Consider the following 18,390-nt stretch of genomic DNA (forward strand, 5'->3'; position numbering starts at 1 on the left):
GGAAATCTGCTTTGTTTGTTGTATCTGCATGTAGTGTCCATGCTGAGTAGTGAAACTCCATGTTCAGCAAATCTTGGCCCGGCTTCATCTAATTTGCCTCTGAAACCTTGCTTCTCTCTCAAAAGCAAGAGAATCATCAGATGAATTTAGAATTTTGCCCAAAAAAATATTGTGAGATGTTGTGTCCAGCCCAACTGCTGTTTACAGACAGTTCTTCTGAAATGATATCCCAACAGTATTGACTGTGTGGACAAAAAGAGATTTACCTTCAGAGAGACAGAAACATTCTAGAGGGAGCCAATGTTTTTCCAAATGTGATGTGAAAGACCTCATGATTCATACAACAAAAGCGGGACTCCTGCTAGGCATCTGTAGAACAGATTAGAGTAAACACACCCAGGGTTCATCCAGGTCTTCTCAGCAGACGGCAGTAAACACAGGAACTGGGGATGGTTACTGAACTTCGCCCATCCAACCTGGAGTACGAGTGTGTGGTATTCCTTGACAACCTGTTGCCTGGTTACAAAACAATTGCGCAGCTACAGGTCATCCACCCTGGGGTACTAGTGTGTGGTATTCCTTGACAGCCTGTTGTCTGGTTACCAAACAATTGCGCATCACAGGCCATCCACACAGGTGACAAGTGAGTGGTACACCTTGACAACCTGTTGCCAGGTTACCAAACAATTGCGCATCCACAGGCCATCCACACAGGTGACAAGTGAGTGGTACACCTTGACAACCTGTTGCCTGGTTACCACTAATTGTACACCCACAGGCCAACCACACAAGGGGACAAGTGAGTGGTACACCTTGACAACCTGTTGCCTGATTCATGGAATTCCTTCCTTGGTGGGCTGTGGGGTAGCCTAGTGGTTAAAGCGTTTGTTCATAACGCCGAAGACCCGGGTTCGATTCCCTACATGGGTACAATGTTTGAAGCCCATTTCTGGTGTCCCCTGCAATGATATTGCTGGAATATTGCTAAAAGCGGTGCAAAACTGAACTCACTCACTCACTCCTTTCATCCTTGTTCTGTTCCTGCTGTCTTTGTTGCCAGCTGGAGATGAAGGTTACAGTGGGGCTACTTGGGGTTAGATCACATGTTTAGGCTGATTGACTTAAATGGAAAATACTATGTTGGAAATGCAGCAAAATAAGATAAACACACCCTTTACGTAATTTAAACTACATTACAAATAAGTGTTCTTTCCAAAATACTGTATATCATCCAAGAAAGATCTGCTGCAAGTCTATAACCATGGTTTGCTTGAATGGATGTTTTTTGAAGTTATGATATGAGAGTGTAAGACGTTGGTTGGTGGACTGATAGGCAGCCTGGTAATTTGAGTCACTCCATGATAGATTAAAATATGCCAGACAAATTGTTATGACAGTTTTTTCCTGTAAGCCTGACAATAATTTTCAGAAATGGTCACAAAAGTAAATACCAATGACAGTTTTATTGCCATTCATTACATCAAGAAAATTTAAATGTCCTCCTTTGAGTGTGTGGGTCTGTAAGGATTTGACTGACTTTTGACTATTGCATTAATATTTGTTTGTGGTGTGTCTTCTAACAAAGATTTGTATATGATTCTCATCAATTATTAACATTATTTGAAAAACCTGGCATAGACAAATAAAAACTTAAACATGGCATTAATTCGTTTCCAACTGATATGAGCATATGTGTCTTCAGTTGCAGTTATGGCTGGAAATTCTAGCCCACAGCTGTTGCCACCATGTCTTTTCCATTTCAAACTGCATGAAGTAAAACTTTTAATTTTGTTACGTTGTGTAAAAGAAAGAGAGCCGTTTCCTAGATGTACATCTATTTTGGGATTATTTGATGACGAAGATGTGACTCATCACTTAAATTAGTTTCACAGAACTCACAAGTAAAATTATCTATTTTTCTTTTAAACAAAGTCACATAAAGGATATGATATTTATAGCAGCATCAGCTGGAAACTAAAATTGTAAATGATCAATATTTGATGGTTTTAACAGTGAGATGATTCCTCCATCAAAACGTATTAATATAACATCTCTAACAAAGCCAATCCTAGCATTGTAAATGTTCCTGGAACCAAGACATTAACTTCAGTTCTTCACTTACACATCTCATCTTTGTAACGCTAAAATATTCTACTTTTTGAGGTGAGGTGAAATTGGGTTTAACGTCGTGCTTGAGAATATTTCGCTCATATGACGACATGTATGCATGTGTATGTGTATGTGCGGCTGCTTGTACTAGCCCAGACATAAGCTGGTTTTATAGTGCTAGCCCACTGAGAAACCATGCCGCAGTGAAGCATGAATACCCCACTCAGACACATTATACTGACTCCAAGCCGACTAGTCCTTATTGTACCCATTAATGCCGAGCGCCAGGCAGGTACCAACAAGTACCATATTTTAACGTCTTTTGGTATGACGCGGTCGGGGATCGAACCCGCGACCTTCCGCTCTCCAGGCGGATGCTCTAACCACTACACCAAGGAGGCGGTCCTCTACTTTTTGATAACAGTGACAGTGGTATATAGATATGGTCATGGTTATGGAATCTTTACTTCCTGATGCTGTATGCCTATCATCTCTGTTGGGATTCTGGTTTAGAAATGGTCCTAACCAGCCCATGCTGGTCATAAGAGGGGGATGAGCGAGTGAGTGAGTTCAGATCTATAGTCACATCGGCAATATTTTAGCCATATCGTGGCTAAAGTTGGGAGCATCACACTGAGGGACTTTGTAGATTATATTGCCTGTGCCTATCAATGTAGATCTTTAGGGCAGTGAGGTAGCCGAGTGGTTAAAGCATTCACTCGTCACGCTAAAGCCCCAGGTTCTATTCCCCACGTGGGTACAACATGTGATTCTATTGTTCCTGCTTTGATGGTGTTGGAATATTGCTAAAAGTGGCGTAAAACCTTATTCGCTCTCTCGCTTTATTCAGAATATCAATCATTAATAGGTTTGATCCCCGACCGCGTCATACCAAAAGACGTTAAAATATGGTACTTGTTGGTCCCTGCCTGGGGCTCGGCATTAATGGGTACAACAAGGACTGGTCGGCTCGGAGTCAGTATCATGTGTCTGAGTGGGGTATTCATGCTTCACTGCGGCATGGTATCTCAGTGGGCTAGCACTATAAAAACAGCTTAAGTCTGGGCTAGTACAAGCAGCCGCACATACACATACACACGCATGCACGTCGTCATATGAGCGAAATATTCTCAAGCACGACGTTAAACCCAATTTCATCTCACCTCACCTCAGAATATCAATCACTTGGCAAACTGATATAAACGAGTATAATTACAAGACACAGTCTGAATGTGCAATTAAACAACAGACAAGTGCCTGTCAGGGACGTGAATGGCAATAACAAAGTATACAAGATTTGTCTAAACCATTTCTGATGTTATTAGCTTGCATCGTTATGTCGCAGCTGTCTGCTATATCATGTTCTGTAATATCTATTGATTCATGAAAGTGAGGCTCCAAGAGTTGCTTCAAACATGCTGATTCAGTGTGAGTATGCCATCAGACAAGATGTGGGTCAATCCACGTGTAAAGCACTCAAGAGAAGGGAGAAAAAGGTATGCGAAAGTAAAAAACATGTTGGGGTTTCCGATGCAAGTCATCTACACGTTTATTCTTGCTTGAGTGAGATAACATATGATGCTGGCGAGAAGAGAGAAAAAACAAGACGATATCCTACACAGGAAACCTGTTGCTTGCACCGACTTACATCACGGCAGAGGTCGTTGATTAACTCGTAATTGTGGGAGAAACACGATACAAACCTGTGGCACCTGGATAGAGCATTGTCTTGCATCGTTACCTTGATGGAAAGCAAAGATTGACTTGGTGGGTAAAAAACACCCTTCAGTGTTCACTGGATACGGGCTTCTTCAATGGGACTTTGTTGACTTTGTCAGACGTCCCTGTGACTTTTGGAAACGGGAGCAGAGGAGAGATAAGTTTGTCTACTGTTGATTCCTCATCTTCTGACTTTATCAGGTTGGAGGATTGGGAATGGATGCAGTGTTACCTTGTGCTTTGACTGAAACATTCACATGAAGTGGTTTTACGCTGATGGAGGCTGTCTACTTGGATGGCTCTTTGTCGTAAAGGGATAATGGATGCTTTCTTTTGAGGATGGTTATCTTCGAATCTCTAGGATTGGTATAGTTCTTATCTAATTACAAGTCCTGGTGAAGTCAGGAAAAGGTTTGGCTCAGTTTTTTTTCGGTTATTTCTTTTAGTTATATCATGGTTTGGATAATATCAGTTTGTCTTGTCTGTTGAGTGTTGGGAAGAATCCTGTTCATGTACATGACAACCACAAGGCCTAGATTTTTTAAGCTCTCTTAGGGCTAAGATAGTCGTAAGTTAATGTTAATGTAAGGCACTTATCTTACTGCTAAGAGAGCTTCGAAAATCTAGGCCCTGGACCTGTTGGAAGGGTACAGCAGAAAGCTACTACTCCCAGAGATACAGTACAGCTTCAAATGGATCATTCATAAAGTTGTACTTCGTGGAGAAGAAACCATTTTGTTGCCATGTTGATAAAACAACAGAAGGTTCTATTATCTTATATGGATGTCATTGTGTGTGTTCTTGTAGGGAAATAAATTGCCTGGTTGTGAAATGTATGCTTATAAGTTTCACCAGATTACAAGATTCTGTGTGGTCTGGATTAGTGTAAAGGTTCAGTGTGGTCGGGATTAGTGTAAAGGTTCAGTGTGGTCTGGATTAGTGTAAAGGTTCAGGCATTCACTCATCATCCCGACGGACCAGTTGTGATTCCCCATGAACTTTTGCGGCAATCCTACTAAAACCACATTCAGGTGAAATTGTAAGAAAGGATTCACCATGGAAATCAAGCAAGGAGTATTGCGGTGGGATACTAATTATTAAAGTACAGAAGACGGAGGCCCAGTAGTATCTGGAAGGCAGTGAGAAGACTGCTGATATCAAACAAAATATGGAAAACTTCATGTAGTGTGGAATGTTCTCTCATTTGAAGAGTAGTGACAGCCTCAAGAGAATCATGACGCATCATGTGTACATCCTCACAGTACTGAATCTTGTGATTATGGGACTTTCTAAAAACTTTCCACAAATATGAAGATGGATTAATGAGGATGATAAACTAATATGAACGGAAAATGGGTGTTTTTCTGTGAAATCTTTTCCGTCTGCTAATACACGTCTGCTTAAAGTTGATGATTCACAGGATGTTTTTTCAGTGAATCCGTCTGCTACAGAAGAGATCTGCGTGTAGGAGGATGCAAATCAAAATCTAATTGCTTCAAACTAACACAGATAAAAGTCTGCCTGAATTTATTTTTATTTTTTTGATTCTATATAATTATCTGGCTTTAAATTGTGCCCTTATCGTGAAGTTAAATTGCTATCAATTTTCAGAATCATGTTGAGTTTAATTTCAAACTGACTGTATTATATGACTATTTTTTCATTCAGTCGTATGGTGTATCTGGTTACAAGATAAAAGGAGCTAGGATGAGCCTACTCACGTGTTTATTCCCAATTGCAGAATTATATTGTGCACACTTCTCTTTTCAGTTGTGGATTATTTTGAAGAGAATTGAAACTGTTGTGAGATTCCTAAAAACTGTTGCTCTTGATCAAAAGTCATGATATTGCTAAAAACTGACTGTTGAGGATATGATATCGTGAAAAGTGACTTTTGAGGATATGCTATTCTGAAAACTGTGCCAGAGCAATAATACTGAACATGTCACGTACAAATGGAGTCCGCCCAGCAAGCACTGGAGCTTATGTCTCCATGTGGGAGAGCAAATTACAGGAGCTTATGGTAAGGACTGGTGTTTATAATGCATGCCCTGAAACTCTTTACAGGTTTGGAGGGTTGCCACGGAAACAGTGCTGTTGTAGTTGATGATGCTTATGTTAGATACATATACAATGTGTCCCCTAGCAATTAACAACATGAATATGGCATGCTGCTTGCAGTACGGTGTGATTCTTACAGTAATACCAGGTACTGAAAAAGTTAAGGTCCTCAAGATTCTTTCACTGTTTATCGGTGGCGGTGGGGTAGCCTAGTGGTTGAAGCGTTTGCTCGTCACTCCGAAGACCCGGGTTCGATTCCCCACATGGGTACAATGTGTGAAGTCCATTTCTGGTGTCCCCGCCTTGATATTGCTGGAATATTGCTATACCCATACCCATACCAGGGTTCGAAATGCCCCATATATTAGTGTGCCATGGCACGGTAATTATTGAAATGGCACGGCTAAAAAATGTTCTCAGTGCCCTTTTGACACGCCTGATTTTTCAGAGACATAACTCACATTTAGTCATTTAATCCCCAAACAATTTTTTTTTTTCCCAAATTAAATAATACCATACATATTTGAATGCTCATAAACCCATTTCTTTATTTAACATTAATTTCAAATGATCATCATCATTGTCATTTATTCTAAAAACATGTGGGCATACTCAATTTCTGAAAGGCACACCTAAAATATTTGTCTGGTGCCCTAAGGCACACTTAGAAAAAAAAGTATTTCTATCCCTGCATACCCATACCCATACACTCACTGACTCAGTGTGTAGAGCCAATTTCTTACGTTGCCTGCTGTGATAGTGCTGAAATATTGTTGCTAGTTGCATTAAAACACCAGGGTGATAATATAGCAATATTGGTGCAATTATTGCAATAGTATGTGATAATTTGATAATTTATGTAAGAGACAACCTAATGGAATGTGAGTGACCCGTTACTTCGTTAATCACATGTCTTTGTGCCTGAGTAAGATGTTATGCAAAATATCGACCACAAGTTTCTGACTCCCGACCTTATTATTCAGACCTCCAAGATATAGCTGGAATAATGCTGACTGTGCAGTCAGACCACAAACCAAAAAGTGTGATTGTGTATGTTGTTTGGTAATCATAAATCATATCTCCTTGACCAATTTTCTCGTCCAGTGTCACAGTCACGTCCATGCTTGTTATTGCCAATGTGATGTTTCATATGTGTATTTCTTGTATAAGATAGGAGCCCACACAGGATAAGTTACAGGACAAGACTAGGGTTAGGAGTGAAACAGTGTATTTAAAATCATGGCCTTGCAAGAACATGACAACCATTACTGTCATGTCGCCATTGGTAACCTGAAGTCTGTTCTTATGTCTTCCACCAGACAAGCAGGTTCCCATCAGTCAGTGATGGTCTTCTGTAAACACATGATATATCCTGCAATCAAGTATACTGCCGTCACTAACACTATCCTGCCCATGTTTAATGGCTCAGCGTTCGCAGCCCATGTTTAATGGCTCAGCGTTCGCAGCCCATGTACAATGCTGGAGGATGCTGTGACTACAGTCTGTAGATTTTTCAGCAGGTGAAGTGACTTTGTAGAAATGTGAAGTAACCTGCAGTCAGTGGCTTTATGACTGTGAAATTGCTACCTTAGTGTGAAAAATACTCCATGAAACCCACACCTCATCACAAAGTACCAGTCGATTCCCCCATACCATGCCCATCGTTCCCTATCCCAAATGTCCCATCCACCGCCCCAGGTGGTATCTCCCATCCCCCCATTCCTCCATTCCCACATGCCTCATCCCCCATGGGGGTGTGTGGGTAGCCTAGTGGTTAAAGCGTTTGCTCATCACGCCGAAGACCTGGGTTCGATTCCCCACATGGGTACAATGTGTGAAGCCCATTTCTGGTGTCCCCCACTGTGATATTGCTTGAATATTGCTAAAAGCGGCGTAAACTAAACTCACTCACTCATCCCCCATGCTCCCATTCCCACATGCCTCATCCCCCATATCCCCATGGCCTCATCCTCCCATGCCCCCATGCCTGTTTCCCATGCCCATCACGACCTATTCAATGTTGTACCTTTATCAATACACACACCATGTCATCTTGTTAACGTGCATGTACAACTGCATATTTGGTGATTAACAACAAGTGTTAATGCATCTGTGTTGTCTTAAGCTTGGGTGAAATCTCATCCCGTGAAGCAATCACGGGATTTGTCTTGTACTAACACATTAAGGATGGTTAGCAGGCATCTTGATAAACCTCCCCAAGGGGACCAATAGTCATATAGAAGCATCCTGTTTGTATAACATGCCTTAGAACAATATGCTGCCACCAAATTAGATGGAGTATGTGCCTGCCTAGAAAAACTTGTGACCTGGAAATGCAAGTGTGAGCTTGTGCCAGTACAAGTAATGGATCGCTCGGCCATTATCATCCTTCAAGTCCTGTTACAAAGTGTTTGTGGAAGATTTGTCTGTGAATAGAGCATTGTTTGGAGACTGATGGTGGGGAACAGAAGGATTTAGAAACCCAAGATCAGAAGCATCACAAGAATGTTGATGCTCAGAGTGTGATAATGCCATTATTAGGTTGTAGGTTATTAATTCCAGAACTACTGCCATGGACACTGTGTTTTGAACGTTCTTGGTTGCACAATCACCCATTGTCTTCGTGATTGTATATTCTCCCCCATTTCTCCCTCCTCTCTCTCTCTCTTTCTCTCTCTCTTCCCCTCTCCTCTTTCTCTCTCTCTCTCTCTCTTTCTCCTCTCTCCTCTCTCTCCTCTCCTCTCTTTCTCTCTCCTCCTCTTTCTTCTCCTCTCCTCCTCCTCTCTTTCTCCTCCTCCTCTCCTCTCTCTCTCCTCCTCCTCTTCCTCTCCTCCTCTCTTTCTCTCTCTCTCTTCTCCTCTCCTCTCCTCCTCTTTTCTCTCCTCTCCTCCCTCTCCTCTCTTTCTCCCTCTCTCCTCTCTTTCTCCTCTCTCTCCTCTCCTCTCTCTTCTCCTTTCTCTCTTTCTTCTCTCTCTCTCTCTCTTTCTCCTCTCTCCTCTCCTCCTCTTTCTCTCTCCTCCCTCTCCCTCCCTCCTCTCTCCTCTCTCTCCTCTCTCCTCTCCTCCTCTCTTTCTCCTCTCTCCTCTTCCTCTCTCTCTCTTTCTCTTTCTCTCTCTTCCCTCCTCTCTCCTCTCTCTCTTTCTCCTCTCTCCTCTCCTCCCTCCTCCTCTTCCCTCTCTCTCTCTCTCTCCCTCCCTCTCTCTCTCTTCCCTCTCTCTCTCTGTTTTGCAACTGGAATAAAGCGTTCATGTATTTTAACAAAGGACTGTACAAGATGCCCGTTGGAAACAGAAGCTGATATATTACAAGGAAGCGCAGTGAGCGTGATCGTTATAAATGTGCTGAAATCCTTGGGCTGATTCTATTTCTAGTAGGCACATCTCCAATACCTGTTGAGAGGGATATCTGATACGTGTTTACATGTTTTTCTGTCCAGAAGATGAACATGTACCTGATTTATGGCTGAGATGGCTGTTTGAGGTATCGGTTGCTTCATGGAGTTGATTAGGAAATTATTGGACTGTTTTTAGAAAAAATATTCATCAGACCCTGAAATATATTTTTGTGAAGAAATGGAAATGAAGAATTATGGATTGACTAAATACATGGGTGGTCTTACCCTTGCTGGATGTGATTGGGCAATGCTACTTGTTGTAGTGTGCTCTGGAAGAGCAGACAGTTGGTGCTGTATAGACCATTCCATGTCCTGAGAGATTTTATATCTTCTCTGGCCCCCCAGAGTAGACATGTTATTTAGTCCAGCCAAGATAAAGGTCTTGCCTGTCCTAGCCTGTGAGATATCTTATTTGTCCACACCAGGCAGAAATCTTACTTGTCCTAACGGTTGATGTCTTACTTGTCCTAACAGAGCAGACATATTACTTGTCCTAAAGGCTGATGTCTTACTTATCCTAACAGATAAGACATCTTACTTGTCCTAAAGGCTGATGTCTTACTTATCCAAACAGAGCAGACGTCTTACTTGTCCAAAAGGCTGATGTCTTACTTATCCCAACAGAAAGACGTCTTACTTGTCCTTAAGGCTGATGTCTTACTTATCCTAACAGAGCAGACATCTTACTTGTCCTAAAGGCTGATGTCTTACTTATCCTAACAGATAAGACATCTTACTTGTCCAAAAGGCTGATGTCTTACTTATCCCAACAGAGCAGACATCTTACTTGTCCTAAAGGCTGATGTCTTACTTATCCTAACAGAGCAGACATCTTACTTGTCCTAAAGGCTGATGTCTTACTTATCCCAACAGAGCAGACATCTTACTTGTCCTAAAGGCTGATGTCTTACTTATCCCAACAGAGCAGACATCTTACTTGTCCTAAAGGCTGATGTCTTACTTATCCTAACAGAGCAGACATCTTACTTGTCCTAAAGGCTGATGTCTTACTTATCCTAACAGAGCAGACATCTTACTTGTCCTAAAGGCTGATGTCTTACTTATCCTAACAGAGCAGACATCTTACTTGTCCTAAAGGCTGATGTCTTACTTATCCCAACAGAGCAGACATCTTACTTGTCCTAAAGGCTGATGTCTTACTTATCCCAACAGAGCAGACATCTTACTTGTCCAAAAGGCTGATGTCTTACTTATCCTAACAGAGCAGACATCTTACTTGTCCTAAAGGCTGATGTCTTACTTGTCCTAAAGGCTGATGTCTTACTTCTATCCCAAAAAAGAGCAGACATGTCTTACTCTGAGCAGACATCCACTTGTCCTAAAGGCTGATGTCTTACTTGTCCCTAACAGAGCAGACATGCTACTTGTCCTAAAGGCTGATGTCTTACTTGTCCTAACAGAGCAGAAGTCTTTCTTGTCCTAAAGGCTGATGTTTTACTTATCCAAAAGAGCAGACATCTTTCTTGTCCTAGGCAGTGACACATCCTTTTTGTCCTGGATGGGCAGACATCTTATATCTTATCTTGGCCTGAATGCTGGATGTCTTAGTTATCACTGACATGGAACAATGAAGACTTCCAGCCTCTAACAGTAAATAAGATCCATAAGAGGCTGGAAGCCTTGCTTGGTCCATCCAGGTAGAGATGGAACTTTGCCTAGATGGACAGACATCATATTTGTCAATGCAGGCCGTGAAAAGGCTGGATGTCTTACTTATCCCAAAACAGAGCAGACATCTTACTTGTCCTAAAGGCTGATGTCTTACTTGTCCCAACAGAGCAGACATCTTACTTGTCCTAAAGGCTGATGTCTTACTTATCCCAACAGAGCAGACATCTTACTTGTCCTAAAGGCTGATGTCTTACTTATCCTAACAGAGCAGACATCTTACTTGTCCTAAAGGCTGATGTCTTACTTATCCCATCAGAGCAGACATCTTACTTGTCTTAAAGGCTGATGTCTTACTTGTCCTAAAGGCTGATGTCTTACTTATCCCAACTGAGCAGACATCTTACTTGTCCTAAAGGCTGATGTCTTACTTATCCAAACAGATAAGACATCTTACTTGTCCAAAAGGCTGATGTCTTACTTATCCTAATAGAGCAGACATCTTACTTGTCCTCAAGGCTGATGTCTTACTTGTCCCAACAGACATCTTACTTGTCCTAAAGGCTGATGTCTTACTTATCCCAACAGAGCAGACATGTTACTTGTCCTAAAGGCTGATGTCTTACTTGTCCAAACAGAGCAGACATGTTACTTGTCCTAAAGGCTGATGTCTTACTTGTCCTAACAGAGCAGACGTCTTTCTTGTCCTAAAGGCTGATGTCTTACTTATCCCAAAAGAGCAGACATCTTTCTTGTCCTAGGCAGTGACACATCCTTTTTGTCCTGGATGGGCAGACATCTTATATCTTATCTTGGCCTGAATGCTGGATGTCTTAGTTATCACTGACATGGAACAATGAAGACTTCCAGCCTCTAACAGTAAATAAGATCCATAAGAGGCTGGAAGCCTTGCTTGGTCCATCCAGGTAGAGATGGAACTTGGCCTAGATGGACAGACATCATATTTGTCAATGCAGGGCAGAAATCTTACTTGGCCTAAAGGCTGGATGTCTTACTTATCCGAAAAGAGCAGATGTCTTACTTGTCCTAAGGGCTGATGTCTTACTTGTCCTAACAGGGCAGATATCTTATTTACCCTAAAAGGCTGGAAGTCTTACTTGTTCCATGCACAGCAGTGATCCTGTCCAGTTCTTGTGGGCCACCAATGCCAGGCAAAGCTGGAGGATGTGTGTTGATCTGTAACTTACCTGATAGACAATTTGTGCGTCCATTAGTGCCCCCACGGCACACATCACCTCCCAACATACATCAAACCCAGGAAATTAGTTACGGTAACTGTTGCACCCACCATGAATTTATAGGCTCAGCTGTCAAAACGGGACTGAACCATTACATCGGACACACGCAGACCTCCATGGGGCAGGGATTATAGTAAATGTTTCATCAAGTTTATTGCCCACAGTTCCACCAACAAGAGTACTTCATTGTACTGAAGCGCCCCTGGTAATTGATAACCATATGGTTGGCGCCACATGTTGCTATTTATCATAGAGAGCAATTTTTGAAGTATGGGCACAGGAAAGAACTAAAGTAATACGTTATTGGCATCAAGCTGCCCTCTTTCCAAGTGTAATGATTATTGTTTGGTTGTTTCTACGCAGCAACTAAAACAGAAAAAGGAGAACTATATACATCACTCAAAAACAATCTTGTACAGGCAACCAATTGATGTCAGAGTAGGATTCATGTTCAGTGATTGAAATTAGCATGGAATTCATGTCCTTATCATCACACAAAGTTGGCAGTGGGTTGGCCATGTGAAGCCCTTTTCTGGTGTCCCCTGCCATGATGTTACTGGAATACTGCTAACAGAGGCGTAAAATCATACTTATCCACTCGCTCATCACTCTATTGAGAAAAAGTCAAAAGTTTGCCTCTGTGTATGATGATGTATGTATGTATGTATGTATGTATGTATGTATATATGTATGTATGTATGTATATATGTATGTATGTATGTGTATGTATACAGGGATCGATTTAGTGTTTTGTTACTTGCACTGGTGCAACCTAATATTACAAAGTGCAACCTAGTTATTTGTCTAACTTGCACCAGGTGCAAGTCAATTTTGAGAAATATATTAACAATAAATCTAACATTACAGGCATAATTATGTCAGCTCATTTTTCTTCTAAACTTTAAATAATTCAATGGCATATTTCTTTCATTACACATTGCAATGAAAGCAGTGCAATTGGAATTTGGCTGGTGCAACTAGGTTTTTATCTTAGGTTGCACCTGGTGCAAGTAGGTTAATAACTCCTAAATCGAGCCCTGGTATACAAAACAGAAACAAGAGTACTATTTTCTTGATTCTTGATAACAGATTGTCATGCTAAAGATAATTGAAGTTTTAGACATATTTCTATTCACTATGGTGACTTTGTAGGAATATACAGCCCAAGTTAAATGTTCCCTTTCAGATGTAGAGCCAAACAATATGCTCCCATATATTGAACGGTCCGTTGAGTAATGTATTATCAGTTTCGCAATAAGTTTTGAGCAAATAAACACGACAATGTCAGAGCCTTCTAAAGCCGTTCTTGAGATTGTAGTAAGAAGGCTTTTTTATTGGTTCATCTCATCGACGGGAATCCATTAAAGTTATTAATATTGTTCTTGATATGGCTTGCTGACAAGAAAGCTGGAAAGGCCATTACCATCATTAGTGAAGATGGTATCAACTTAATGAGTATGACAGGAAATGCATCAGAAATATGATTACTGAACATTCATCTGTGGTGTTGCCAGTTAAGACTTCCCAGTTGGAGACTGACATAGAATTGTTTACATGCATCATTGATGAAGAATTTGTCTTGATGAAGTTTTGATAAGTTTTGAATGAAGCTTTGATGGGTTTGACTCGCCTCTGTAATGTCAGCTTCGCTTCAGTTTCCTCCCATCGACCTGACACGCTGTGATGAAGCCGAAATACTGCACAAACCAGCATCGAACCTACTTCACTCACTCACTCACTCACTCACTCACTCACTCACTCATAGTGACTCCAAGGAAGTGTCATGACATTGTGTGTTGACCTCCCAAACAGCATAGTTAAGATTGCTCGCTCGCTCGCTCACTCACTCACTCACTCACTCATATTAACTCCAAGGAAGTGTCATGACATTGTGGGTTGACCTCCCCAGTAGCATAATTTCACTCACTCACTCACTCACTCACTCATAGTGACACCAAGGAAGTGTCATGACATTGTGGGTTGACCTCCCCAATAGCATAATTTCACTCACTCACTCACTCACTTTTTTGTGTCTCCAATTTTTTAAATCCTGTCATATGGTCCAAGTTTTTCGTGAATATTTTTACCTACCAACAGAGCAGATGATTCACAGCCATTAAGAATCGCCCAGAACATCAATCACAATGATTGACAAAAGTATCATAACACTCTTTCCTTCCCACTTCTTTTACAGATTGCAGCTATCAAAGACTCAGCATGGAGAATTTTCAAGAACTGATTTGTTTATTATACACCTAGTTTTAAACATGTAACTTTTGGTTGCAGGAGCTGTTGACGCGGACGTCGCTAGAGACTCACAAGCTGGATCTGATGGCGGAGATCTCCAGCCTCAAGATCAAGCTGGCTACAGCAGACAAGGACAGACGCGAGTTAGACGACCGACTGCGGTCAGCACAGGTGGGTGTTTGTTTTTCGTATGATATTTCTGGGGACGTTTTTTATTTTATTTGTTCCAGAAAAAAATTATCAGAAATAGCAGTAAGAAACTGTTCATTGAACATGGTGTTCTCAAAAACTCCTATTATGAGCAACCCATGTTTGTCGTAAGAGGCAAGTAATGGGATCGGTTAGTCAGGCTTGCTGACCGCGGCCGCGTCATACCATAAGACTTTAAAATATGGTACTTGTTGTTCCCTGCCTGTCGCTCAGCATTAATGGATAAAACAAGGACTGGTTGTGTCTGAGTGGGGTATTCATGCTTAACTACAGCATTGTATCTCAGTGGGCCAGCACTATAAACCACCTTAAGTCTGGGCTAGTACAAGCAGCCACTCATACACACGCATGCACGACGTCATATGAGCGAAATATTCTGATGTACGATGTTAAACCTCATTTCACCATACCTCACCAAGTGCGGAAATCGATGCTCATGCTGTTGATCATTGGACTGTCTGGTCTTTTAGACCGCCGTCATATAGCTGGAATAATACTGTGTGCGGCTTAAAACAAAACACCTAACCACCCTATCACGGCAAAACAATTCCAAGTCTTCAAGCAGTGATAAAGAAATTAGAGATATTGACAAACACTCTGATCCATGGAGACTCGTGCCAGTGGGAATGGGAGAAGCTAAATGGCCGTTCACTGCTAACAACAAATATTTATATGTGTACAAATACATACAGCATTGAGTGATAAACCCATCATTTCACTGATGTAATAGTGTTCGCGGTAGAAAAAAAGCTTTGTGTTCCTGAAACTCTGTTGTGTGCATGCACAGCAGGTGTATGTCCAAGCCAGTGTGCGTTGACGTGTCTAGGGGGGTATGGGGTCCCCCTGTGAAAATTTTGAAATTTAGTTCTAATTTCCTTCCATTTTAGAGCATGTTGTCATTATTTGCAAGTCAAATTAGCTAAGATAAAATTTATTTTATTTGGCAAAATGCGTTTTTTCGGTTACTTGTTCCCAGAACACAAAAAGCTTTGCGTGCAGAACACACAGGTAGAAAATATCATGTGTGATATGTTACTTTATTTGCGTGCAACACGCAGGTTTTTGCGTTAACGTGAACATTGTAATAATGGACTGTGTGTTGCATCAAGTGTTTCTTGATCCACTAGTGTATGATAGCCTTTCAGGGGGATTCTTGTTGGGAAAATTAATTGGTTTATTAGTCACATACTTTTTACAATTTTCACAGAGACAAATAACAGAACTCGAGGCCAAAAACACTATAAAAGAAGCGGAAATCTGCGATCTAAGATCACGGCTTGGGAAGAATGGCACAATTATCCCAGCTGAATCTGGAGGTATGTGATTAAATACAGCTTGAACACTAACTTCTTCTGAAGGAGTTGTTTGTAAGATTTCAAGTACACCTTACGTTAGGTTCCTTAACAAGCCATAGCTGTTTCATGATTAGGTTGAAGTATCAAAAGAAAGATCCTTAGGATATCTGGATGACTTAAAGTTTGCTTCATGAATCTTATAAAATTTGAAGATGCCGTTGAAGTAGAATTTCAGAAATAATAATAATTTGATGCAAGAGGAATATTTCATATCTTGTGACCTGGAAACTATTTTGTCTCAGGTTAAGGTGAAAAATTCTTTGTTTTATTTTAATTTGACTTTTACTTTAAATGACAACTAAATTATGCAGTATAGATGGTGTTATGTTTAATACAGATATGCAGTGTTGATAATGTCATGCACGAGAAATAGTTTGTAATAAAAGCTTGTATTAGCATTTCTTGATTACTATCTTTCATTGACTTTTGGGTTTGTGTCGAATGTGTTCCTTTATTGCTCATCATAGAAGAAATAATGTCAGTTTTTATTGAAGTTTTTACATTTTCTATAATTGTGAAACCCAATCAGTGCATGGTATGGACTGCAATTATTTAGCATATTAATATTTGAACAATATCATTTTGTAGACTTGAATGTTGTGTTGTAATCTGCATGTGTGTTGTGTGTAGTTGCAGAAATTGTCTCCTAACATTTAAAAAAAATATTTATTTGTCCACTCTCAGAGTACCTTAATAATGTGATGGATAATCTCACACTCTCTTTTATGTGTACCTGGGAGTTACTAGCTTTGTAAATATGTGTGTAATATAACCTGCAAGATGTTCGTTTTCCTCTTAGATGGTTTGAAGTGCATTTTCTGGAGGTGATGCTTGTGCATGGAATAAGTATTTGGTTAGACATTCTGTGGCATGCCAAAATTGATCAGTTAAGGGAAAAAGTGAATTGACAAAATTCAAAATGGCTGCTGCATCCTCTCAGTGCATCACTGCTTGAGCACGTAACGTATGACCTTCACATTTCAGGAGACGTCTCAAGAGATTCAGTTCGCGAGCGAACGTTAGATAGACTAAAGCGAAAACGTAAGACCGTCTTGCGGTGTTCACCTGACACTAACATCCTCACCCTCCTATAACCAGAGTTATCTCCCTTGATAACAGTCCCGCAGAATCAGTAATTAGCTAGATTAGATTCCTTGAGGGCTGAGATCATTGATTGGTGCATTTCAAAGCATGTTCTATATTTACAAGTCTAATATGGCAGTGCATTAAAGTAGTGGGGCAGGTTCATACCATTAGCAGATTTGGAGTAGTGTTGCAGTGAATGTGTTAATCAGCTTTGTTAAATGTGTTTTATATTACTGGACCATACTGTATCACATGAATAGTAGTTAGGAAACTAGAAGTAGTATAGACAGATAGTATGTGGTATCTTAACTGTAATCATTGTGCTCATCTTATTTCGTTCATGTAGTCTACAGTGTAGAAGCCATTTCTATAAGTTTAATCACTCATACCTGTCAAAATTTTTATGGTAACCTTTTGTTTCTTTTGCACACCAGGATTAATATTGCCTTTCTTGAATATTTCACTTTGACATTTCTCTCCACCCCTTTGTTCCAATTCACTTTCATTCATCGCCATTCTGGGGAGCGTTGCACCTGCTTTGTGTTTACCAGCTTTGAATCTGTTTGCTTCTTTGATGTTGCTGCTTGAATGACTTTTCACATTTCTTCAGCATTACTAGTGAATACATTTATGTTTTTATTTTATTTTGAAAAGTTTATTGTGTTCTTAAGCACTGGTTAATGTGTTTGTCACAATTGTATTATTCAGACATTTTTCAGTTAATGTAAGTTTAGGTATGATTATCTTCCTCTTCACAACTGAAGTTAATTTAAATCTTATGAGCTCAGTCTGTCAAAGACTAGCTGAGATATTTGAATACCTTGGCAAACGTCATAGTTATTTCCATCCAATAAGTTTTCATTTTATTGTATCATCTGATACCGGGGCTCCAAACAGATCATATCAGGTGAGCCTTGTAATCTGCAAGCTTTGAATATTTTCAGTTTTATAATTAGGTCCAGTGTCTGTATAGCAAAGAAAGGATGAAAATAGGAAGTTCCAAATGGAGAATAAAAAAGTGATTTTTCTTTAGAACTAAAATCAAGATCTTTGAGAAAAGCGGTAAAATCGTGATCAGATGATTCTATTGATAAATTTAGAATGTAGTGCAGATAAGAAGTTTCTGACATTGCAGATAGCTGAGATCAGTTTGGGTCCAAGACATGAATTTAATCAATGAATTCATTTTTAACCAGCTTTTCAAGATGTACACATTTTCTTTTCTTCTTTTTCTCTCCTTTTTTTTTTCTTGCTTATGGTCATAACATCCCCCAAGCAATATTCTGAAACAAAATCTATATATTATTTTTTTCAAACTTTA

General features: G+C 40.3%; 1 protein-coding gene across 1 annotated transcript in view; it reads left to right on the forward strand.

The window, feature by feature from the left end:
• LOC124271244 (liprin-beta-2-like) overlaps nucleotides 1-18,390 on the forward strand; it is a 152,918-nt gene that overhangs the window by 111,845 nt on the left and 22,683 nt on the right. Inside the window, 3 exon segments of the mRNA XM_046706335.1 lie at nucleotides 14,458-14,589; nucleotides 15,836-15,944; nucleotides 16,968-17,024. Coding sequence (XP_046562291.1) covers nucleotides 14,458-14,589; nucleotides 15,836-15,944; nucleotides 16,968-17,024 — 298 coding nt within the window.

The sequence above is a fragment of the Haliotis rubra genome, unplaced genomic scaffold (assembly GCF_003918875.1).
Source record: "Haliotis rubra isolate DU_JTF1 unplaced genomic scaffold, ASM391887v1 Scf159, whole genome shotgun sequence".
NCBI lineage: Eukaryota > Metazoa > Mollusca > Gastropoda > Lepetellida > Haliotidae > Haliotis > Haliotis rubra.